The sequence below is a fragment of the Equus quagga genome, chromosome 2 (assembly GCF_021613505.1).
Source record: "Equus quagga isolate Etosha38 chromosome 2, UCLA_HA_Equagga_1.0, whole genome shotgun sequence".
Taxonomy (NCBI): domain Eukaryota; kingdom Metazoa; phylum Chordata; class Mammalia; order Perissodactyla; family Equidae; genus Equus; species Equus quagga.
Window position 1 is genome coordinate 178,747,171 of NC_060268.1, and position 21,075 is coordinate 178,768,245.

General features: G+C 43.1%; 2 protein-coding genes across 3 annotated transcripts in view; one reads left to right on the forward strand and one right to left on the reverse strand.

Moving 5' to 3' along the window:
• DOCK1 (dedicator of cytokinesis 1) overlaps positions 1-21,075 on the forward strand; it is a 502,522-nt gene that overhangs the window by 184,272 nt on the left and 297,175 nt on the right. For both annotated transcript variants that reach the window (XM_046651107.1, XM_046651115.1), the window contains exons 26-27: positions 7,696-7,823; positions 9,557-9,652. In XM_046651107.1, coding sequence (XP_046507063.1) covers positions 7,696-7,823; positions 9,557-9,652 — 224 coding nt within the window. The remainder of the gene's footprint in view (positions 1-7,695; positions 7,824-9,556; positions 9,653-21,075) is intronic.
• Positions 16,431-21,075, reverse strand: part of INSYN2A (inhibitory synaptic factor 2A) — a 59,409-nt gene continuing 54,764 nt past the window's right edge. Inside the window, exon 4 of the mRNA XM_046651128.1 lies at positions 16,431-18,948. Within this exon, the coding sequence (XP_046507084.1) occupies positions 18,765-18,948 (184 nt within the window). The 3' untranslated portion in view covers positions 16,431-18,764. The remainder of the gene's footprint in view (positions 18,949-21,075) is intronic.

The following is a 21,075-nucleotide window of genomic DNA, read 5'->3' on the forward strand; positions in this document are numbered from 1 at the left end:
GGTGGCCGGTGTGCGGCAAGACCTCTGATCCCCATGGCTGATTTGCGTGCCCACCGGGCTGCCTGTCCCTCCCTGGCTGCCTGGGCTGAGCTTACTGCATTCCTCTCTGTGCATACCATGGAAAACCAGGACAAGTGTGCTAGGTAGTTCTGGCTTCCTTGTAGGTCATGGCTATGCCTCGACTCAGTACTCATGGGCACTGACAAGTCTTGCAGTCCCAACATGTGATGCGAGGTCTGATAGGAGAAAGCTGTGGCTCTGATTCTGCCTCCAGTGGTGAACGCCAGCTCATGAAAATGAGACTTTGCACATGAGGTCTCTAACATCTGCTTCCTAGCAGACTCGTAGATGATGCTACTCAGCAGATAAAGAATGTGAGCGACATAGGTAATTTAAAATTTTCTAGAGGCCAAATTTGAAAAGAAGTACAAAGCAATTGGTGAACTTAATTTGAATAATATATTTTATCGAAAATATCATCTTAATATAACTTTAATCTAAAAATTACTAATGGCATACTTTACGTTCTTTTTTTTCACACTAAGTCTCTGACATTCAGTGTGTTTTTTAACACTTAACAGCACATCTCAATTTGGATGCTAAATTTTCATCAGAGATGCTTCATCTGTATTTAATGAACATTTAATAAAATTTACCATTGACAGGTAGATTCATGTGCTCAAGTTGCTCCACTTGTTCCAAACAGTTGTTTCCAATAACTGAATCAAGCATTACTTTTTACATGTAGGTTTAAATTACTTAAAGTTAAATAAAATTCAAAATTCCATTCCTTAGTGGCACTAGCTACATTTCAGGTGCCCGGTGGCTACCATATTGCATAGCACAGCTCAAGGACGTTAGTTTTCTTTGTGTACTGTTAGTTGCAAAGGCTGACTTTGTATGTTAGTATAATTCTTATGATCGTTATTGACAGCTACCATTTAATGAATGCTTGCTGTTTGCCAAATATACACATTGTATCATTTAATTCTCACTGTAAATCTAAAAGGTAAACAACAGCATTCCCATTTCGCAGATCAGAAAAATTAAGGCCTAGAGTGTTTAAATAACTTGCCCAAGATCCAAAGAAAAGAATGAGCAGAGTGGTGTTATTATTTCCCACGTGCTTGGGCAGACTGGACCTGAATGAGAGTAAAAGGCTCTGCCTGAGCCTCACGGTGTGGCCCCCGCTCCTGGACTTGGGGCAGGTGTGACTGCAGCTGGTTTCAAATGGTTGTCTGTGGGGAGTTTATTTAAAATACCAGGTTGTTTTGGGTTTTGTTTTTGATCGTCAGCTTTCCAGGCCATGTGTTTTGAACCTAATGCGACCATCAGCACAAATCATAGTATAGAAATGACATCTGGTTCATGAGGAAAGGCAGGATATTCAGGACACCGAGTTGGGGCCTTAATAATGTGACAGGGGATTGCTCTTCCTCACTTTCCAGAGTCTCATGATTTAAAATAGTTAATTGCAGGAGTGTGTGTGTGTGTAGTAGATGAGTGTGTATGTGGTGTGTATGAGTGTGTGGTGTGTGTGTGTGTATGTGTGATGCGTGTGCATAGTGTGTGAGTGTGTATGTGGTGTGTATGAGTGTGTGGTGTGTGTGTGTGTATGTGTGATGCGTGTGCATAGTGTGTGAGTGTGTATGTGATATGTATGTTGTGCGTAGTGTGTGACTGTGTGTGGTCTATGTGTGTGTGTGGTGTGTGTGTGATGAATTTATGTGTGGTATGTTTGTGGTCTGTGTGATGTGTATGTGTGGTGTGTGAATGTAGGCGTGGTGTGTATATATGTGTGGTGTGTGTGTGGGGAGAGTGTTGTGAATGTGTGTGGTGGGTGTGTGACTGTGTAAGTGTGTGTATGGGAAGTGTAGTGTGTGTATGTGGGGGGTGTGTTGTGAGAATGAGTATGTGGTGTGTATGTATGTTGTGTGTACTGTATAAATATGTGTGGTTTGTGTATGTGTGTGGGGGAGTGTGTGTGGTGTGTGAGTGTGTGGTGTGTGTTAGTGTGTGGGGTGTGGTGTATGAGTGTGTGTGAGTGCGTGTGAGGAGTGTATGTATGTGTGCTGAGTGTGGGGAATGTGTGCTATGTGTGTGTGAGTGTGTGTGGTATACCTTCCTCCTTGCTCTTGACTTTTTGGCCTTGACTTACAATAAAATTTGAGGGACTTTAGTGTTATTTAAAGTGTGTGCCCCACTTCTTGGAAAAACTGAAAGTAGACTGACGTACAGAGTAAGAGAGACCTTTGAGAAAATGAGGTTTTGAGAAACCTGTGTTAATTTTGCTTTTGGCGGGGTGCAGCTGAGTGGCTGAGCGGCCCTGGGAGGCAGACCTGCAGCCTCCTGCAGACCCTGTAATTTGATACTGTGCTCCTGTAATTGCAAATGAATGCATACCAACACTTGCACATCACACACGCATGCACCTGCACTCTACTGTCCAGATTGGCTTGGACACTGTCCAGTGAAACTGGGTCACCAGAAATGCGGGAGAGGTTTTGTTATGATGTCTTTATCCCTCTGATGTCTTGCAAGGATGGGCCAGGGCTACGCTGGACTTCAGGTCCCTCCTCAGCACGAAACAAGTGTGAAGTACTGTGGTTTCCAGAAAAAAAGTGACTGCAGACAGAAGTAAATAAGCTGCAACTGTCCTGGTAGGAAGAAAGAGCCCTCTCGACAGTGAGCATATATGCACACACAAACACTCACATGTGTGCACACACAATACCACCATCACGTCTTGGTTCACGTGCAGAGGCTCTTCCCATTGATGAGAACAACACCTCTGCTTTCCTGGACATTGCCTTCCCATAGGAGAAGCGGGTAATAGAACCAGTGGTAATTTACGGTGGTCCAAGAACTGGGCGTCTGAGGCCTGCCTGCACCCAGGCCTGTCGGTGGGCTGTGCCAGGGCCTGCAGATCACAGGTCACAGGCTAGTGCTGCCTCCAGCTTTGGTCCTCTCAGCGTCTGAAGGACTCTGGAGCATTGTCTTTCTTCCTTTGGGGGCTTGAGATGTGTTTCTGAAGGGTGCTGCTGCCCTGTGACCCTCTGTCCCTGGAGGCCTGCACGAGATGCCTGGTGCAGCCTCTGAGGAAAGCCTGGGTGTCTGGCTGCCGCTCTCCAGGGATTGGTCCTATGATTTGTGAGTGGTCAGGGGCCGGAGCTCTGTCCTGGGGCTTTCCTCTGCATTGGAATGTCGGACTGCTTTCACAAACTCTTTCTGTAGGCATTGTCTCTTGTCATCCTCTCAATGAAGTATGCTTATCCCCATTTCCCACTTCGTCTTGACCTGCCATGAGTGGAGTGGATGATGAAGGATGAGTTACAGTTCTCTTGTGGATACTGAAAACATCCAAGTTGTGGATACGGGTCCATCCGAAGGATTATAACAAATGGGTTTTTACGTTCTCAAAGGACTAAGAGAATGAAATGTCTTTCAATGTGACAAAATGGCATGAAGTTTCCAAAAGATGTTTTTCATCAAGAGAGGCTGGATAACAAACAGGTGAAGCTAACACAGACCCCTGAGCTGGGTGGATAGCGGGCGTTCCCGCCAGGCAGCCAAAGACAGTTGACAGCATCTCCCTGCCGAAGAGGAACAGGGCACTCATTGCTTCCCGGAGTACTTCTGACAAATGAGACCAACACACTCAATTACCTCCGAGAACAGTGAAGTCTACAACTGTCTGTCGAGCGTAACAGATAAATGGAGCGGTAAGGGATGGATTTTGGCCAGGGCACCTGGGAACCAGGGCTTGAAGGGCTATTTCTGCCATCTCTGAGTCCAGAACTGTGTTCCTCAGATTTTCTAGGACTGTTCATGGACACACCCCGCCCCCTGAACCAGATTGCCAGTCCACTCTGCCATCTGCCTCTGTCCAGTCCCTCCTAAGCTTGTTTCAGAGCAGTCTTGCCAGGCTTCCATAGTCATTGTTTTCCTTAGTTATGGTGTCAGGGTCTGTCTTTACCTGCTCGGGTCTTCAGGACTCTAACTTCTCCCTCTGAGATGTCTTGGAAATTCGACTTATCTCCCAAATGATGAGTTGTGATAGGGATGACCAAGAAGTGGACGTGTGGCCAAGGGCTCATCCCCTCTTGAGGGTGGTCATACTGGGCTATGTGTTTCAGGCCGAATGGAAAGAAGACCCATTCTGGAGATGTCATACCATGGACTGAGAGGATAGGCACAGGCAGGGCTGGACTCAGATGGGTTTGCGGAGGAAACTTCCCAGCCTGCTGGGTTCTGGGAGCTTTAAGTGTAGCCCCTACACTGGATGTTGTGTTGTGGTTAAGGTCAGCCAGTCAAGAGCTCCTGAGGGTGGAGGTAGTTTGTGAACATCGGGATTCTGTAGGAAGGACATTGGGTTTTTGGGATGCTTGTGGAATTTGTGTATTCAGTGGGTCAGCATTTTTGGCAGATGCATTTTGAGGCTGGTTTCACTGCTACGAGGACAGTTTCTTGTGGCATTTGCCTTAGACTGGCTTCATCCTTGGCCGGCTTTCTGACACTTGTGCACTCTCCATCATGGACAACACGTCTTGGCTCTTTGGAGCACTTCCCTCATGAGTTCAAGGGGCTGTGACTTTCGGAGAGATGCTTTCCATGGGGGCCTGAGTTCATCCAATGGCATCACAGGAAGGGCAGGATGAGAAGACCAGGGAATTGTGCGAGGCCCCCTGATATCCAGGAGCGCAGACGTGGAGGGACCATCGTAGTCCCCATAGGACAGTGCCTTCTTCTTGTGCTGTGCCGTGGCTCCCTGACCTCCTGTGGATTCTTGCCGTCATAGTCAGTGAGGCTGCCTGGCCTCTGCCCAGAAGATGTGCAGCATTTTAGCATCTCTGCATTACTTCTGCCTATGTATCGCTTACTGTAATTGTGAAGTCAACAAGTAAACTCATATATTCATTGGACAAAACTCTTTCCGGAAAAGTGGAGGTGCCATCAGTCCTTTCTCGGGAAATAAATCAAAATGGAATTTGAAAAAGCCTTAGCATCGGCTCCCTACCTGCAGTGCTCTGGAAGACAGTGGAACAGAAGGGCTTGTTCTGCATCCTCATTTCTCCCCATCTGCACCCTACTCCCGCCTCCACCCCCAGGCCTTCGTTAACCTGTAGTCTTTGGGACGGTCTTCTGAGCGGGTCTCTGCATATTTACAGGAACCATTCCAGTGCTACATGCTCATTTTTTTTCTTATAGCAAAAAAAAAAAAAGCTCAGGAAACATTAATGCAAACCATGCTTTTATATATCATTAATGCTGTAAGTCCTAATATGTAAAACCCTAAAAACAAGCTGAGGATATTTAATGTTTGAGAGCTCTGCTGTCTCCTCTCTCGTGCTCTGCATTTTAAAGGAAATAGCAATAGCTGGGCCAGTTTCACAATACAGAGCTGGTGTCGTAAACAGATAGTTCATGTTGGAGGGTGGATGATGCTGGAGTTGAATGGGATTTCCCAATTGGAAGAGACAATTAGTAATTGCATTTTGTCTTTAATCTCATTTATATCTGTTTCCTTATTGTTCTTTAACTTTCTGAACATCCTTTCTATGCTCCTATTTACAAAACAAACGAAAACTCAGATGTTCTTTGACTCTGATCCTCATACCCCAGCGTCCTTTCATTTCATAGCCATCTGCCAGGAGTTGTGTCTGGTCTGTGCTGCTGATTCCATTTCTTTGTGCCTCTTCAATCCACACCAGGAAGCTGCCTTGGGAAGGGGTCTGGGTGCCTTTATTGCCACATCCTAAGGCTGTCCTGTTCTAACTGTTGTCCTGCCACGTTTAGCCACACTGACCACCCTGTCCTCCCTTGGTTTGGGTGATGTCACTCATCTCCGCCTCGTCTCGCAGCTCTCCTCACTCCAGCTTCATGTCCTACCCATCTCCTGTTCTAATACCTACGTACTGATGCTGTTCACAGTTTTTCCTTCTCCTTTGACACGCTCTCCTTCCAGAGTCTTATTCACATACTTGGGTTTCATTATTGCCTAGAGGCTGATGATTCTCCAATTTGTATTTCTAAGCCCAAAATCTCCTCCAATGTCTAGAACCCTGTATCCATTTGCCTACTACATGGGGCCACTTGAGTGGCCAAGTTGCCCAAAACCAATCCCAGTCATTTTCTCCTCCCTTCAATGCACTTCTTTCGCCAGTTTCCTCTCCTTGGATGGCACACTCATCACCAGGAGGCTGTTCTTTTTGACTCTTTTTTTATCCCCCACACTCATCTCCGGTTAATCACCAAGCAGTGTATTCAGCCTGCCTCCAGTTTGCTCTTATTCAAGGCCTCTTCTTTCAAAGTCACCACTACAGCGGGAGCTCAGGCCTTTACTCTTTCTTGCCTGGGCTCTTGTAGTAGCTAACTGACCAGTTCTGTGCCTCCCATCTCTACTGCCCTGCCTGTGTAGCAGCACAAGGATCTCTCTAGCCTTTTGATCTGATCACATCTCTCCCCCATCAGCCTGGTCCAGTTCCTTACTCTTTTCCACCTCACTCATCATGTTCACGATGAAATCCAACTGCCCATCCCGCCTTTCATTCTGCCCCTCTTCTCCCCACCCTCCTGAACTGAGAACGTCACTGTGACTGCGTCACATGTTTCTGTCTCTGTAACTTGGTGGATAGGATTCCCTTTCCTGGACTGCCCACCCTACATGGCAAATTTCTGTTTCTTCTGCCAGCAAGTGAAGGTACTGCCTCCCGAGGGAAGCCCCTCTGACCCTCCCCTCCAAGGTCAGTGCTTGCTCCCACTGCCCCCTCCCTCCCATCCTGATGCCTTCACCCAGGGGTCTGGGAGCCAAAGAGAGGCTGTGGCCCATCACCAGTATCTGTGTCACATTGTAAGAGCAAGTACCTTTCCTGGGCATCTAACCTGTGGCAGATCCAGGCCTTCGGAAGCGCGTCACCTTGTAGGAGTACATCATGCCTCACAGCTGTGAGTGGCTAGTGCCAGCATGACCATGGTAGAGGTGAGGAGACCTTGGCTCAGAGAGGTGATGTGAGCTGCCCAAGAGGACCCTGCTAGGAAGCCAGCAGAATTTAAAGCTGGACAGCCTCACTCTTGAGCCTGAGCTCTCAGCCCTCCACACACAGTCCCTCTGCAAGTGGGAGCCCAGCAGAAAGTTGTACCCGAGTGAAGACGACACGGAGAATTTAGTAGGTTATGAGCTGGCTGAGCTCAGAAATGTTAGGAGGCTGTAGCATATGGGAGTAGGAGGAAACCATGCTTTGGTGTCCTAGGAATAAATGAGAAATAGCTGCAATTCAAATAGTTTTTGTTGTAACAAGTATTTCTTCTAAAGTTGCAAATCAGTGAATTTATAGTTCAGCAGAGAAAATTAGTTAAAACCCCAACGTGTGTGTTTCTGTGTGCACACTATGGGATATATGTGTATTATGTGTTTATATATATGTATGTTTGTGAATTGTTATTGTATGTTTACTTGGAGACGCACACATATATGTGGGCACATGTGAGTGTGTGTAAATTATTTACATAGCGATATAAGTGATTTCCTCACAGTCAGGTAATCTGAGCCTCTCCAGATGTCAGTGTCATGTCAGGGAGAATGTAAATGTAACGTGCTTGAAAACAGTGTAACATGCTAGGATCACAAGCTTCTAGCAAACATGAGTTGCATCTTGGTGGGTTCCCTGCTGACTGGCAACCCCATGTCCAATGCAGACTGCAGAGAGATCCTGCTTCCCATGATGACAGATCAGCTCAAGTACCATCTGGAGAGACAGGAAGACCTGGAGGCCTGCTGTCAACTGCTCAGTAACATCCTGGAGGTTCTGTACAGGAAGGACGTGGTGAGTAATGGCTGTGCTTGCTCAGGCTGCCTTCGAGGACCACGCAGGAAGTGTTGCCCTGTACTTCACATAAACCCCAGCCTCGCGGTACAGAGGTAACTTTGATTCCTTTAAAAAGCAAAGGCCTTAAGTTTTGGGGGTGAGCCTCTCTCTTGCTCTTTATGGAGTTGCACCCTTATGTTATATTTATTTATAAATATAAAATTATGAAATATGATAATTATATTACAATGATTATTCTTCCACAATACAAATATCTTTTTAAGTTTATTTCTTGTGACTTCTCAGCTAAATGCCTCCCAAGACTTAGATTTTGATCCTTAAGGTCAGACAAAGGTTTTGATGTTAAAAATTGGCAGTAAACTTGTGGAGATTAATTACCTGCATTCTTTTATTCAATTCTTACTTTTTTAAGGTAATACATACACATAGCTTTTTAAAAAAACAACTCAGTGGTGCTTCAAAGAGTTCAGAGAAAGAGCAGCTCTGCCTCTTCCCCAGGTTCTTCTCCGTGCAGGTTACTTTCTTTCTGTGCTTTCTTAGCTGGTTTTTTAAAAAATGGTATCTCCTTTTGCATTTTCTAAATCGTGTGCTTATTCCATTGACCTTGGTTTTCATCAGAAGTTAGTGCCATACATATGGAAAAGTCTGACCTTAAGCCTCCCCATCCCCAGTATACCCACCAGACACACTTGTGCACACATGTGCATGCACATGTGAAGTCATTGATTCTCCAGGCATGTCTGGAAAAGTGTACAGGGCCTTGTCCATCTCTGCCTCCAGCAGTGGAAAGATGGGCCATGATTTTCAAGTCGACAGGGCTTGTTCTTGCTCTCTCCCACATGACCTCCAGACACCTTTCTAATCAACGCACGCGCACACACACACCCTGTCCTGCCCACTCCTTTTCTGCACTGGCTCATTCTCTGGGCCTGGTTAGTGTCTTTGCAGAAAGAGGTCAGATCAAATTAGTTCACACTGATGGTTGTTATATCAGCTTTTCCAGTGATGTTGCCTTTGAAAGGTTTTGGAAGCGTTACCCCAAAGGCCAGCCTCCTGTGGCCCCATTCCAGGGCCTTCTCTTTTCTTAGTGGAGAAAAAGTTGAGAGTAAAGGGGTGGTGTGGCCAAACCTCACAGAGGAGGTGGTGCCTGCCCTGGCCTCGTGTGGAAGTGCCTAGAGAGTCCGTTTAAACATGTTGAGCGTTCATGAAGAAGAGTCAGCAATCCCATCACACACAAAATAAAAGAGCAAACTTTTCCTGACAGAAAATTCTGTGGCACTGAGGATTTTAGGTGGTTTGCTAAAATGATATTTAACTATTCTCTGTGATTGTTCCCCAAGTCATTGAGATTTGACACGCAGAGCAGTTTGCAGTTGTTGTCTGCCTGCCTTCCATTTACAAATGGCCAAGTGTCTAGAAAACTAATTGGTGGGCTAATCAGGGATCATAAACATTATATTGTTTAAACAGATTTGCTTTTATTTTTAAGGTTTGCTTAAATTAAATTACTATGATTATATAACGAGTTATCATTAATGGACTATAATTAATAAAATACCTGGAGTTTTCTTCGTGAAGGCTTTTGCCTTTGACAAGGACCATTTTTCATCTCGTTAAGGGTTGTAATTGATTTACTCTTTCCAGGGTAAATGGATTCAATGACAACGGCTGGGGCTTGCATATTAATGATTGCCTTAGGATTTGGTTTTCACTGATGTGTCCTCCTCCAGGGCCCGACTCAGAGGCATGTCCAGATAATCATGGAGAAACTTCTCCGGACAGTGAACCGAACCGTCATTTCCATGGGGCGGGATTCCGAACTCATTGTAAGTGCTGAGTGACATACATTTGGGTATTTCATTGTGGCTGGGAGCATCTTCCTGAAGAATATCATTTATTCTCAATCCTGAAAATGCGTCCGGTTCTTTTCCAACTGCCTTTTGAAACTATGTTTATTTTAATACAAGATAGCAAGCAGTTGAGATGCATTTATTTACAGTCCGGTACATAAAAGGTAATCATTTTCCATGATTCTAGAAGCAAGTGTCAAAGTTGAAGGGTAAGCAACCAACAGTTTGGAGACAGAAGCGTTTGGCTCTTGTTTCTTCCTTAGTTACCTCTAGCAAAGGATGTGTAGTTTCTTCTAAACCTTCATTCTTCTGGCAGTTTCTTTCTACATATTTACCTTTAAGATGCCTTTAATAAAATTTTATGAACGACCTTAAAAAGTAATTGAGGTACTCCAACTTAGCTATTTTATTGTCTGCTCTAATGTATTGTTAGGTGTTTCTCTTATACAGAGTACTGAGGCATGGAACGGTATCTATTTCTTCTTTTCCAGAAAGTTTTAACAATAATTGAGACAGTCTTTCAAGTTTCACGTTATGGTGCCTTTTCCCCAGAGTTTATGGCTCTCCTCCTCAACCTGTTACTCTTAAGTTTGGTTTCTTAGGCAAAAGATGCACACGTAGGTCTCATGTAATTTCTTTCTTTTCTATTACGTGTTACTATTTAATTTGGTTTGGTCGCTGGCATTAAAAAACAATAAATAACTTCCCTAATCATAGAACAAAAAATCTAGTTAGAGTTTTCACTGGCAATCAGCCAGGCACATTGGTCTTCCTTGGTGTGTGACCTTAGTTCTTTCTGCATTTCCTGGAGCAGAACAAGTAAGGTGACACTTGTCTCCTTCAGACAGCAAAGCAAGAATATAGCAGTGGGCAGCTTTTGGTTCCCATGGTTGGCACCGCAATAAAGGCTGTGGTTTGGGGTGAATCACAGATAGGTGGCACAGATGTGGAACACTCGCTGCCTTACTATGTTTCCGTCCAGTAAAAGACTCTAGTCTGTGTCTCAGAGTTTCAGCATATTATGTTCAGATTTTCTTTTTTAAGAGATTTGGGCTATAACGTATATAAATTAGGAAGGCAAATGTTTCCTTGTAGATTGGCTTTATTTGCAGTAGGCTTTTCCATTATTCTGTAACCATAAATTTGTCTGCTTCTTCATGTTCTTCTTATATAATCATCATTACTCTTCTATATAATCTAAAAACACCTTTGTGTAGGTGGGTGGAGACTGAGCCCCATGGAGTGAGACTTGGGGTGACTCCAGGAGTACTCCTGGGGTCTGGTGTTCCTGTCTTCTTGGGTCATGCTAGGGGTGTCCTTGAACCCTCTCATATTGTGGGACTGCAAGACAGCCTTCAGTAGCTGGATGATGTGTGGCTTGAAGTTGAACCAAGTTTGGTATCATTTTGCTAAGACCTCTGTTGGAATGGGCTGGATTAGGGAGGCTGGGGTGACATGATGGCGGCACTCACGGGGTTTCAGTGAGTGAGTGGTAGACCCTTGGGATGGGCAGAGCGGGGAGATGGCTGATGTGGAGGCAAGTGAACTGATGAGTTAGTCCTGTCTCTGGTTAGGTCTTGACTCGAGCTGTGTGCTCACTCGGGTCAGCCTGATGGTCAACAGTTAAACTGGGGAGAGGAGGGCTGGGGAAGCCCATAACAGTTTGGATTCATCCTTGGAATGTGGAGAGATTGTGAGATGTGCTCACAGCTCACTCAGAGGATCTAAGGAAGGTAGACAGGAGCATGCAGAGCATAGTGTCTTCTCTCAGACCATGTGGGCCAGGATGCCTTTGGGAAATATCTCATATCTCAGGCATAATGATAATAGTGGCAATAATAATAGCTGCTCTTCATTGAGCACTTATTTATGTTCTGGGCACTGTATAACTAATGGGAATATTCTCATTTAATTCTCACCTTTTGTCGTGTATATGCAACTGTAGAAAATCCCTGCAGAGAGATGAGAAATTGTTCTAGATCCCACAGCTAGCCTGGCAGCACTGCTTTGGAGCCCTGATTTGGTGCCAAGGCTTACTCTCCTTAGTCTGTTGTGTAAGATTGAGACTCATGATACTGATCTCAGTGGTATTCCAGGAGGTATCAAAGAGGACTCTGAATTCTGAATTCCTTCAAGAGCTCTATCCTACTTAGGGAGGCAGCTGACCAGGAAAGTAGGCACCTTTCCATTTTCCACCTCTCATTCATTTCCATGGGGCCAAACATTAGAATCTCCTGGAGGTAGAAGGGCCAGGCCAAGAGTCGGGTGTGCCTTTCCTGAAAGGCTTGGAGGAACCCATGTGTTGTGAGGACCCCTTAGGAGTTCCTTAGGAAGAGCCCTGACGTGTTCTAAGAAGCGGGTATGGCAGTGAGGACCCATGCTCTGTCTTACCTAGCTGTAGCCCTGTTCCTACTGAGCAGTCGGCGGGGTCCAAGGCACTGTCAGGGAATGGGGGTGGAGCAGGGCACATTGCCCACCTCTGGCTCATTCCCCACTGCCCTGACCTTCTCCAACAGGAGTCTTCAGAAGCAGGAAGGGGATTTAGGTCCTAAGCTGACTCTTCTCAATTCCAACATTTCCAATATCTGTGAAAGGAGTCCAGACATTCTTTTTGTAAAACTAAGCTGCCACGGAAGGAATCTCGGAAAAAAAAAATTCTGAATAAGCTATAATTTAATGAGTGATGACAGCATCACCATGTTTTCAGGAAGGGCATTTGCCATTTAAAATTAGAGTTGTGTGGAAGGACCTCTCAGTCATCAAGGAACCGTGAGTCCTCATTGTGATGTCCACGGAGTGGGAAGACTGAAATGCTCCCCTGCTCAGTGTGCTTGACCTTGCTCTCCCCATCCTCTCAGATGGAGATTTATGCATTAGCTTCTTAATGTCACTGTTGTTGCTCTGTGAATTTAGATTAGAGGAAGATCCGGGGAAAAAATATCTCTGACAAGGTGGACAAAAAACTTAATCAGTGGACCTTCTAGAGTGGAAAAAGAGCAGAAAATGGTTTATAGACCTGTTTTGGGTAAGCTGTAACATTCCATTATCACACAGAGATTTCAATCCTTATGTGCTTGCTACTCATTTTTGTATAAATGTAATGGAAATGGTTATAACTATGCATCAGCTTTAAAATTCTAAGCAATCTCTGAAAATGGAGTTAAAACATTAAAGTGATTAAAAGAACTTTTGAATAAATGTTTCACTTCATGATTTATTCCATGGTATTGTCAACAATAATACTAGAAATGTGACCTCCATTTCCATTGAAATAACTTATTACTTGGGAATGCTGCTGTGGCCCGACAATTTCCCCTGTTTATGGATGGAATAGAGAACTGGGGAACTTCACACGTCACTGAGTAAGCTGTGATATATACAGCATAAGGCTTTTCTTTTATCTGCATCTGTGATGTTTTATGAAGACTGTGCAGTTGGTTGTATATCATTTGTTTTAGTTCATTTTATACTTTTCCACATTATATTTGAAATAGGCTGTTAGAATGTATCTCATGCATAGGATAAAAATATGCCATGATTCTAAGTATACTTAAAAAAAAAATCCATTTGGCAAGTATAGAATCATAGACCATGTGGATGTCTAAAGCAGGCCCTAACACAGAAGCCGTGCAGTAACCTTGCCACAGAATTCAGATGTCATTTTATCTCTACTCCAGTGTAGTCTGATACTGTAGAATAATTGAGTGAAATGCTTGGTTTTCTATTGTCTGATTTCCTATTTTATTTTTCTGTTACTCTTTGTAAAGTTTTCTGGGCCCTCGGTGTTAGCATTCTTAGTGATCGTGTGTGGTTCTGAGCAAGTGGGATGTGGGATGGGTGCTCTTGTCTTCTGGGCAGGTGGCCGGGCCAGCCATTTGGTGGGTGATCTGGTTCCCTCTTCACCTCCCCCCTCCACTCCCCAAAGCTAGTGTGTCTTTGCTGCAATAAGCGCTGTACGCGATGCTGGGTTGAGAAGGGAAGAAATGAAACACAGAAGGACTGTCCCTTCTCCTGTGCTATTAGCTGCTGCTGCTTCTTTCAAATGATCAGATTTACATTCTGTTAATGGGTCTTTAAAAATGTAATCGAGTGAGAAGGACTTTTAAAGATTTTTCTATGGCCTGGATACACACCAGAAGACTGGCAATTACTAATTCACTAAAATGAAAATGTGGGCCTCTTCTGAGGAAAGATTCCCTTGGAAAATTCACAGAAGTAGGCTTAGGAAAGGGAAAACTCTGCCTGGATTCTCCACTTGGTCTTGTGACCAGCAGGCCTCCTGAGTCACTAGACTCAGGCGTCAGGAGTTATTTTGCTTCCATTTTGAACACTGACTGTGGGGACACTTGGGGTGGGAGTGTTCTTCGTCGGCAGCATCAGTGGTAGGGCATATGCTGTTAGTGAAAACCCAGGGCTCTCTGAGCCTGGGCGACTTATAAGGACCTGACATGCTTCTTCATTTGGAAAATAATATAACACAATGGTCTTCCAGTAAATAGAGCCCTTTTACCAAGACTCATAACCAAATATTTTCACAAAGATGTTATGTCCCCATGCATGAACATTCCTTTTGCAGTCTTTATTCTAATGGAGTTTATGTATGAATGTGCCTTTTTAAAAATGCTGTTTAAATCTTCATTTGCAAAAGAAAAGAATACGTTTTGAATGTTTCAAATGGACAGTGGCTGCTTTTGCATATGAGTGTCCTAAAAAGTGTCGGGAATTGTACTGTTTGGTGATAAATCTACTTAGAAAACATGCTTTCAGGAAATATCCTAACACAGGTACGCATGTGAGCTGTGATGACTTTATAAATTCATTTTTGATTTGGTATCGGTACAGCAGGTTTTCCTGCCTTTCTCATATTTCTGTGGCCCTGATATTTGCTCGAGGTTGGTCACTGACTGTGGATTTACTGCAGAGGAAATAAAAACCACGTCACTGCTTGGGAAAAATATGGTCTGCAATTCTTGCATATTCATACCAAACCGCACAAGTATCTTAGGTTAATTATTGAGCTACTTAAAAGGCAATATGCTACTTCATATGACCTTCTTATCTGCCGAAATGTAGGCTACACATCATAGCATGATTAGTTAACACTAATTCACAAAATAGAATGTTATTTCTGAATCATATAGCTCTTTTCTTCCGGTAAATAAATCGGCCGCAGACTGCCTGTGCCAAATGTGCCCGTGGTAGAGTTTTTCTAGATAAAAGGAGATATATCGGGGTAGAAAGCAGCTGCTGTGATCTTTAGGTGACAATGCACCAATGACACTGCCTTGCTTAGTAATCAAGTCAAATTTTTCTTGCTGATAAAAGTGCTCCAGGAGAATCAGTCCGGGCTTTGTTAAATGTGCTACACTGTTACAGAAAGCGTGGGATGCACAAGTTCACCACCCATTTCTTGGTTTTGCTCTCTTCTATGAAAGGCAAAAAGCAAGCACTTTAATCTGATGGTGTGTCTTTGGAGTTGGAATTGAGGATTGTGTATCTCAGCTGTGCCATGTGTGCCATGGTACCCCAAGGCGCGTGGCATTGCAAGGCGTGCTTATTACTGTTTGAGACTGGAGTCAGCCTGGTGCTGGTCTACAGGCTGTGATGCCATATGTGCTACACCTCAGATCTCCATGGCAAGGGACACCTCGGCAACCTCATAGGATGCGTGGGGCACTTCTTCTAGCTTCCTAAGCCCTTTCCAAGATAGCATGGTTTCCCCACACCTTGATTCCCTTCCAGTTGACACTCTGCCAGAGTAGGGCAGGGTCTGAGATCGAAGGAGCAGATGCAGAGGCCCCGGGACTTCTCCTTGGAGGGCAGTGGTACACTTTCAGAGTGACTGGTAGGCACCTGCATGGCAGGATGTCGTATCTAGTTGTTTATAAGAGAGGCCCTCTGAGGCAGCACCAGTAGGTGGCTCACAAATAGTTACAGGCTATGACTTGGAGGATCCCTCACTGCTCTGGGATGGAGCATTGGGTCTTGCTCCTTCTCTAGACACCTGAATTGCACTCATCCCCTTCTGCTCCCTGAGGAACCTGGGAGGTAGCAGGAGCCTTCCGTCTCAGCCTACCATGTCTCATCCTTGCAAGTAGACTCTGTCATTGCAGAGACCAGGAGAGGAAGTAGTGACCTCTTCTCTCCTAGGCTTCCACGAGAGGTAGGGTGCTCAGCCCGACTGGGGCACTTGTCTTCTACCCAGGGGAGGGAAGAAGAAATGAAGGAGGTGGCCCATCCCCTGGGGTTGGGGACCTGCTTGATAGATGTTCTAGAGAGAAACTGTCTCCATAGGGCCATCCTGGGATTTGCCATGGAAACACTGGATGGGTTCAGTTGTCTCTCTGAAGTTCTTTAAAAATTAGACATCAGTTAGCTAGATCCTGCTGTGAGCCTGTGCAATGCCCTGTGCCCTTAAAAAGTCATCCTGTCGTCCTGGCAGCTGAAGCCCATGCCAGGGTGCGTGATGTGGCAAGCTGAGCCAAGCTGGATTTCAGCCTCGCCCCCTCTCCAGCCAGGCCAGGCCAGCGGGCAGTGCCCATGCCTGACAGTGCTCTCCTCTCCTGAGGACCCAGTGAAGTTCTTTTCAGCCCAAACATCCTTTCTTTATTATTATTTTCTTAGATTACTTCTATTTTCCCAGATTATTGAGACCATGAAATAAGTTTAATAGCCACACAAAACATTACTTTTGATTTTTTATTTAAAAATTAATAAAGAACTTAGTGACAAGTATAATAATTTAATCTCTATACGTAATGCCATGTGTACATCTACATATGAGGGAACACTATACTTTTTACCTTGGTTTTGTATCAAAGTTTTTACTTAAATCTTTCTAAGAGAAGAATCATCATCTGTTAGTGACACATTGCAATTAAACTATGAAATGAATTTGAAAATATTTTTTTCTATTCTGAAGATAGTTTTATTTTTAAATAGGAATTAGTTTATCTTCAGTTTCCTTTTTGACTCTGAAAAATTTAATGATGATTATTATTATTTTTTGGTCTAGACTGCTTTCAGACAGTGATGTTGTTTTGTTTACTAGGATGTCCTCTTGTTCAGACAGATTTATGGTACTAATCGGAAAGCTGCTAACACCCTTATTTCAACTCACTGAGATAGCTGGGTTTCTTAAAACACAAGGAGAGATAACTTGTTGCAAACATTTTTATAACTTTAGTTAAAAACAGTATAAAATACATGAAACACATTTTTTAAATTTTATGTCTACATGAAACAATTGCACTTCCTTCATGGTACAGGATCCACTTGCTCATCCTTTTTGCACAAAAATATTTCTCAATTCTGTTGACTGATATTCAAGGATTTGTATCCTCATATAGTGTTTCCACAAAAGATGTGTTTTTCGTTGAATTGAAGCATACATTTGCAGGATAGTTTGAGTAACCCCCAAAGAATGTTTACATGATACACCCTTTTCATTTTTTCGAGTCCAGGTCTGATTGCTGATCACCAGGACCTTGTACAATCAAACACTTAGAACTAAAATAGATTTGCTGTTGAGTTGGGAGGAAAAAGCATGGCAAGAAATAGCTCCAATCTGAAAAGTGCAGGTAGAGGTTCTTTTACCAAGGGTAACCACTTATTTTTGGCATCTAATCAGTGAGGTGTGCATGTCAGCACTAGATTAGATAAGAAACTGTTGGACAGAAACTTGAGGACTAGTTTTTCTCGTATGTTAACAAACTTCAAAATTTAAGTTGTACAAAAAGAGGCAAAATAAGATCCCTTCTTCCTCTTGTGAAAAGCAAAAAATTGATAGACAAAGTCATTAATAGACTAGGGGCTTTGGATTTCTATAAAAAGATACTTGCAAAGGTGCAGAGGAATGAGTGAAAAAATAAAGGAACTAAGATTTATATTGCAATGTGTAATCAAAAGAGAACTCTAAGTGTCACTGTTGTTTTAAAAAATACCTAAAAACATTTGATTTCACAGCTTTCCCCTAGGTATGTCATTTAGTACAACTTACTAATAGGTTAAATGTGGGTGACGTTAAGTTTGTTGGTTGGTAGCAGCTAAACTAAACACGCTGTTTCTCTTTGAGATGGCCAGGTCTTCCACAGTTGTTACAAAGCATAACGAATAGTATAAAATGTCTGGCTGCACTTTCGGTGATGAACAATGTCTCAAAGATTGATCCACAGAAACACTTTCCGGTGGCAGAGAACGCCTGGGATTTATTGGTGACTGTATTATCCATTGTGTATCTCTATGTGTGTTTTCAAATTCTTGCCAGAATGTATCATTTGGCCTTTGGGTACCAAAAGATTAAAAATGAGATCTAAGAAAGCTTAGTGTCCAATAGCTCTGACCCTGTCAACTTGCAGTGATTAAAGGCTTGTCCGGACTTTGGGGGCCTCCTGGCTGCTGGCCATTTGGAAAATGAGCAGTAAACATGTCGCAGGTCTGGAGATGAAGAGAATGCTAAATTTGAGGTGTCAATGTGACACTGAGATGTGGTTACTTGGCTTAGCGCTACAGCACATGAAGGCAAATATACATATAGTCACATTTTAGAGATTATTCATGGTCTCCGACCACTTGAAAAAATTGTGCTTTCTCCGGAATTTGATGTGCTGAAAATTGCACTCGCCCCCTGCTTATTTGCAAAATTAAACATAAAAATGAAGTCCTTTGCAAACATAAGGCTTGCTTTTTCTTCTCGTTATTTAAAAAAATAATAAAGGCTTGAAAATAATTATGAGTTTTAGCTGTGTACAGAGTGACAGCCTGCCATTTCGCAGGTTGATAATGTAATACTTGCCGATCTGGGGTGGGGGCATAGAATTTTTACTTACCATCTTTGACTACATAAGTTTTGTTTCAGATTTTACATCCCACATCTGTGAACTGCAAAGAACAGCTGGCAAGGTGCGACATTTAATACCTTGCTTCTGTTAATTATCTGTTAGTACAAAGGCCTTTTTGGTAAGCAGGGTGAGAACTGGGTGGCACCCGAGTCAGCCACGGTTCACTTGATCCTATTCATTTTGGAAAAGGATTGACTTAACTCCAGTGGGTTTTAAAGACGGCCTTTAGACTCCAAACACCATGAGTTTTAAAGGAACCAGAGTTTCCATCTTCCATGCTTTTTAGATTCAGTTTTGGATTTTTGCTTGGGAGTCGAGGAGTAAGTCTCCTGAGAGTAAGGCGAAGGTGCAACCTGAGTTTCCTCAAAAGGATGGAGTTTCTTCAAAACTGGCTGGAGTTTGTCTTCTTGCTGCTTAAAATCTAGCTCCACACTAGAAAGAAAAGAGAGGGCAGAACTTAGTGCTTGATCTTTCATATATAAAGATCTCCCTTAGTGACAGCAAAATTTACTGACATGCTACCAGTGTGATGATAATTCATCCTATGTTTATAATTTAATTTTATGGTTCAATATTAAGCAGATGGCTATTAGCTTTACATCTATGTCACCGTGAACTGTTTCTAATAGATTCATTTTCTTTGAAAAAGAACTTATTTGCTTTCATTGTGAACCCCTGAAGTGTTGTTAAGGTATACAGCTCGTATCAAAGTATAGAATGTGTTTTTGAAATGAAAAGTGTGACATCTGAATAAGCCTTTTGCTTGTCCATAGACTGCACACATGTGCTTCATGGAATAAATAGAAAAACAAAAGGATGAGTGTTCAGGGGTCATCTTAGGACATATACACCAGGTGGATGAAAGCTCTGTGCCTGTGCAGCTTTTCACAAGATCAGAGAAATCTATTTCTCTCACCTGAAGCAGTCGTGAAGTGAAATGACCTTGGCTTATGTTCTTCCAAAATCTCATTCACTCGAAAAACTGGCAAGAGCCAAAATATCCAGTGTTGAGGAGAACAGTGTGTTTATTGAGCCAACACGATGGAACATTACTCAGTTGTTATCAAAGATGCTTTTTCAGGCAAAAACATAGACAGCACACCATGAAAATAACCCCAAAGTGTAATTACATCACTGAAACCGTAGTGTACAAACATGAAGCCATGTGGAAGGATATTGGCCAGTAGTGACAATATTTGTGTTAGAAGGATAGGATTAAAGATGATTTTTAAAATATGTGTTGTTTCTTATGAAGAATGCTTCAACTTGCCTAGGGTCCTCCTGTTTCTTCATGGCTTTGGAAAGAACCATTGTTGATCCCCTATCTGTAACTAACTCTTAATGGGTTTGGCATTTGAGATGGGACCACCCCGGTCCAGTGTCACTTTTCTGTGATGATCCCAGCACTGCTGAGCTTTGTCCCCCTTCTGCTTAGCTCCCCGAGACCCCTATTATTTGGACCTGGGCGCTGCATCATGCCAGGCCTCCGGTGAATTCCGCTCCGTGCTCCTTCCATGTCTGGTCTAGATGCCAGACTAAATGTCAGTAGATTTCAGTAAAGGCTCAGCAATGATGATAATGCATGAGCTCATAACATTTTATATCCAGTGGAACCGTAAACCATTTATAAACATGAAATCCTATTGATCTAGAGAACCATTAATCCTAGCCAAATTTTGACATTTTGGAAAGACAAAACAGCGAAGCTGTATTATCTGGAGTTTTAAAACCAAGTTCAAGACCCGTCTAATGGACCATTTTATGTTTTAAATCCACTGTTCCATTTTTCTTATTGTCAAAGACTATAATATTACTGACAAAATTAAAAATATTGTCAGAGAAGTTTATGGCTAGTTACCCCCTGCTCCCAAAACAAGAATTATTTTTTTCCCCATTTCAAAGGGTCTCTGAGGCATGTTGCAGTTTATAGGAAGTAGAATAAAACTTCATGAACTCATGTTTTGCCAGTGTAGAACATGTGACAATGGGGCATAGTCCCTCTTAAGGACAGTTGTAAAAAGTGCTAGTCTCAGGATGTGGTGCATTTAGGAAAAAATGACCCTCAATTTTGTGGCACAGTAGAAAGAATGTGGATTTCTGTCCTGCCTTTTCCACTTGATGTTGGGCGTGGTGAGTGAGGACTCAGATAAGTCCTTTATCTTCTTTAAGGTTCCGTTTCCTTCACTTCAAGGTAGATAATAATTATTTCCTGACTATCTCACTCCTCCCCCCACAAAAAAGGTCAGTGAAAAAGTTTCCTAAAGTGTAAGATGCAACTCAAATATTATTTTTTTCCTTATTATCTGTCGATTACTAATTTTGAGACGAGCTAACAGTGATAAAGATACCTATTAAAGAATTCTTAAACTTGAACGTTTAACAAGGAAAACAAGAACCCTTCTATTGAGTCTGTGATATACTGCAGTATCCACTATGTTACACTAGGTACCAGAGTAATTTTATCAAGTTAATATTGAAAGCATGCGCTGTCCAGATTGTAGCCATTTTAACAGTCCCAGATAGGTTTCAGTTATTAGATCGGAGAGGGGTGCTAGCGTT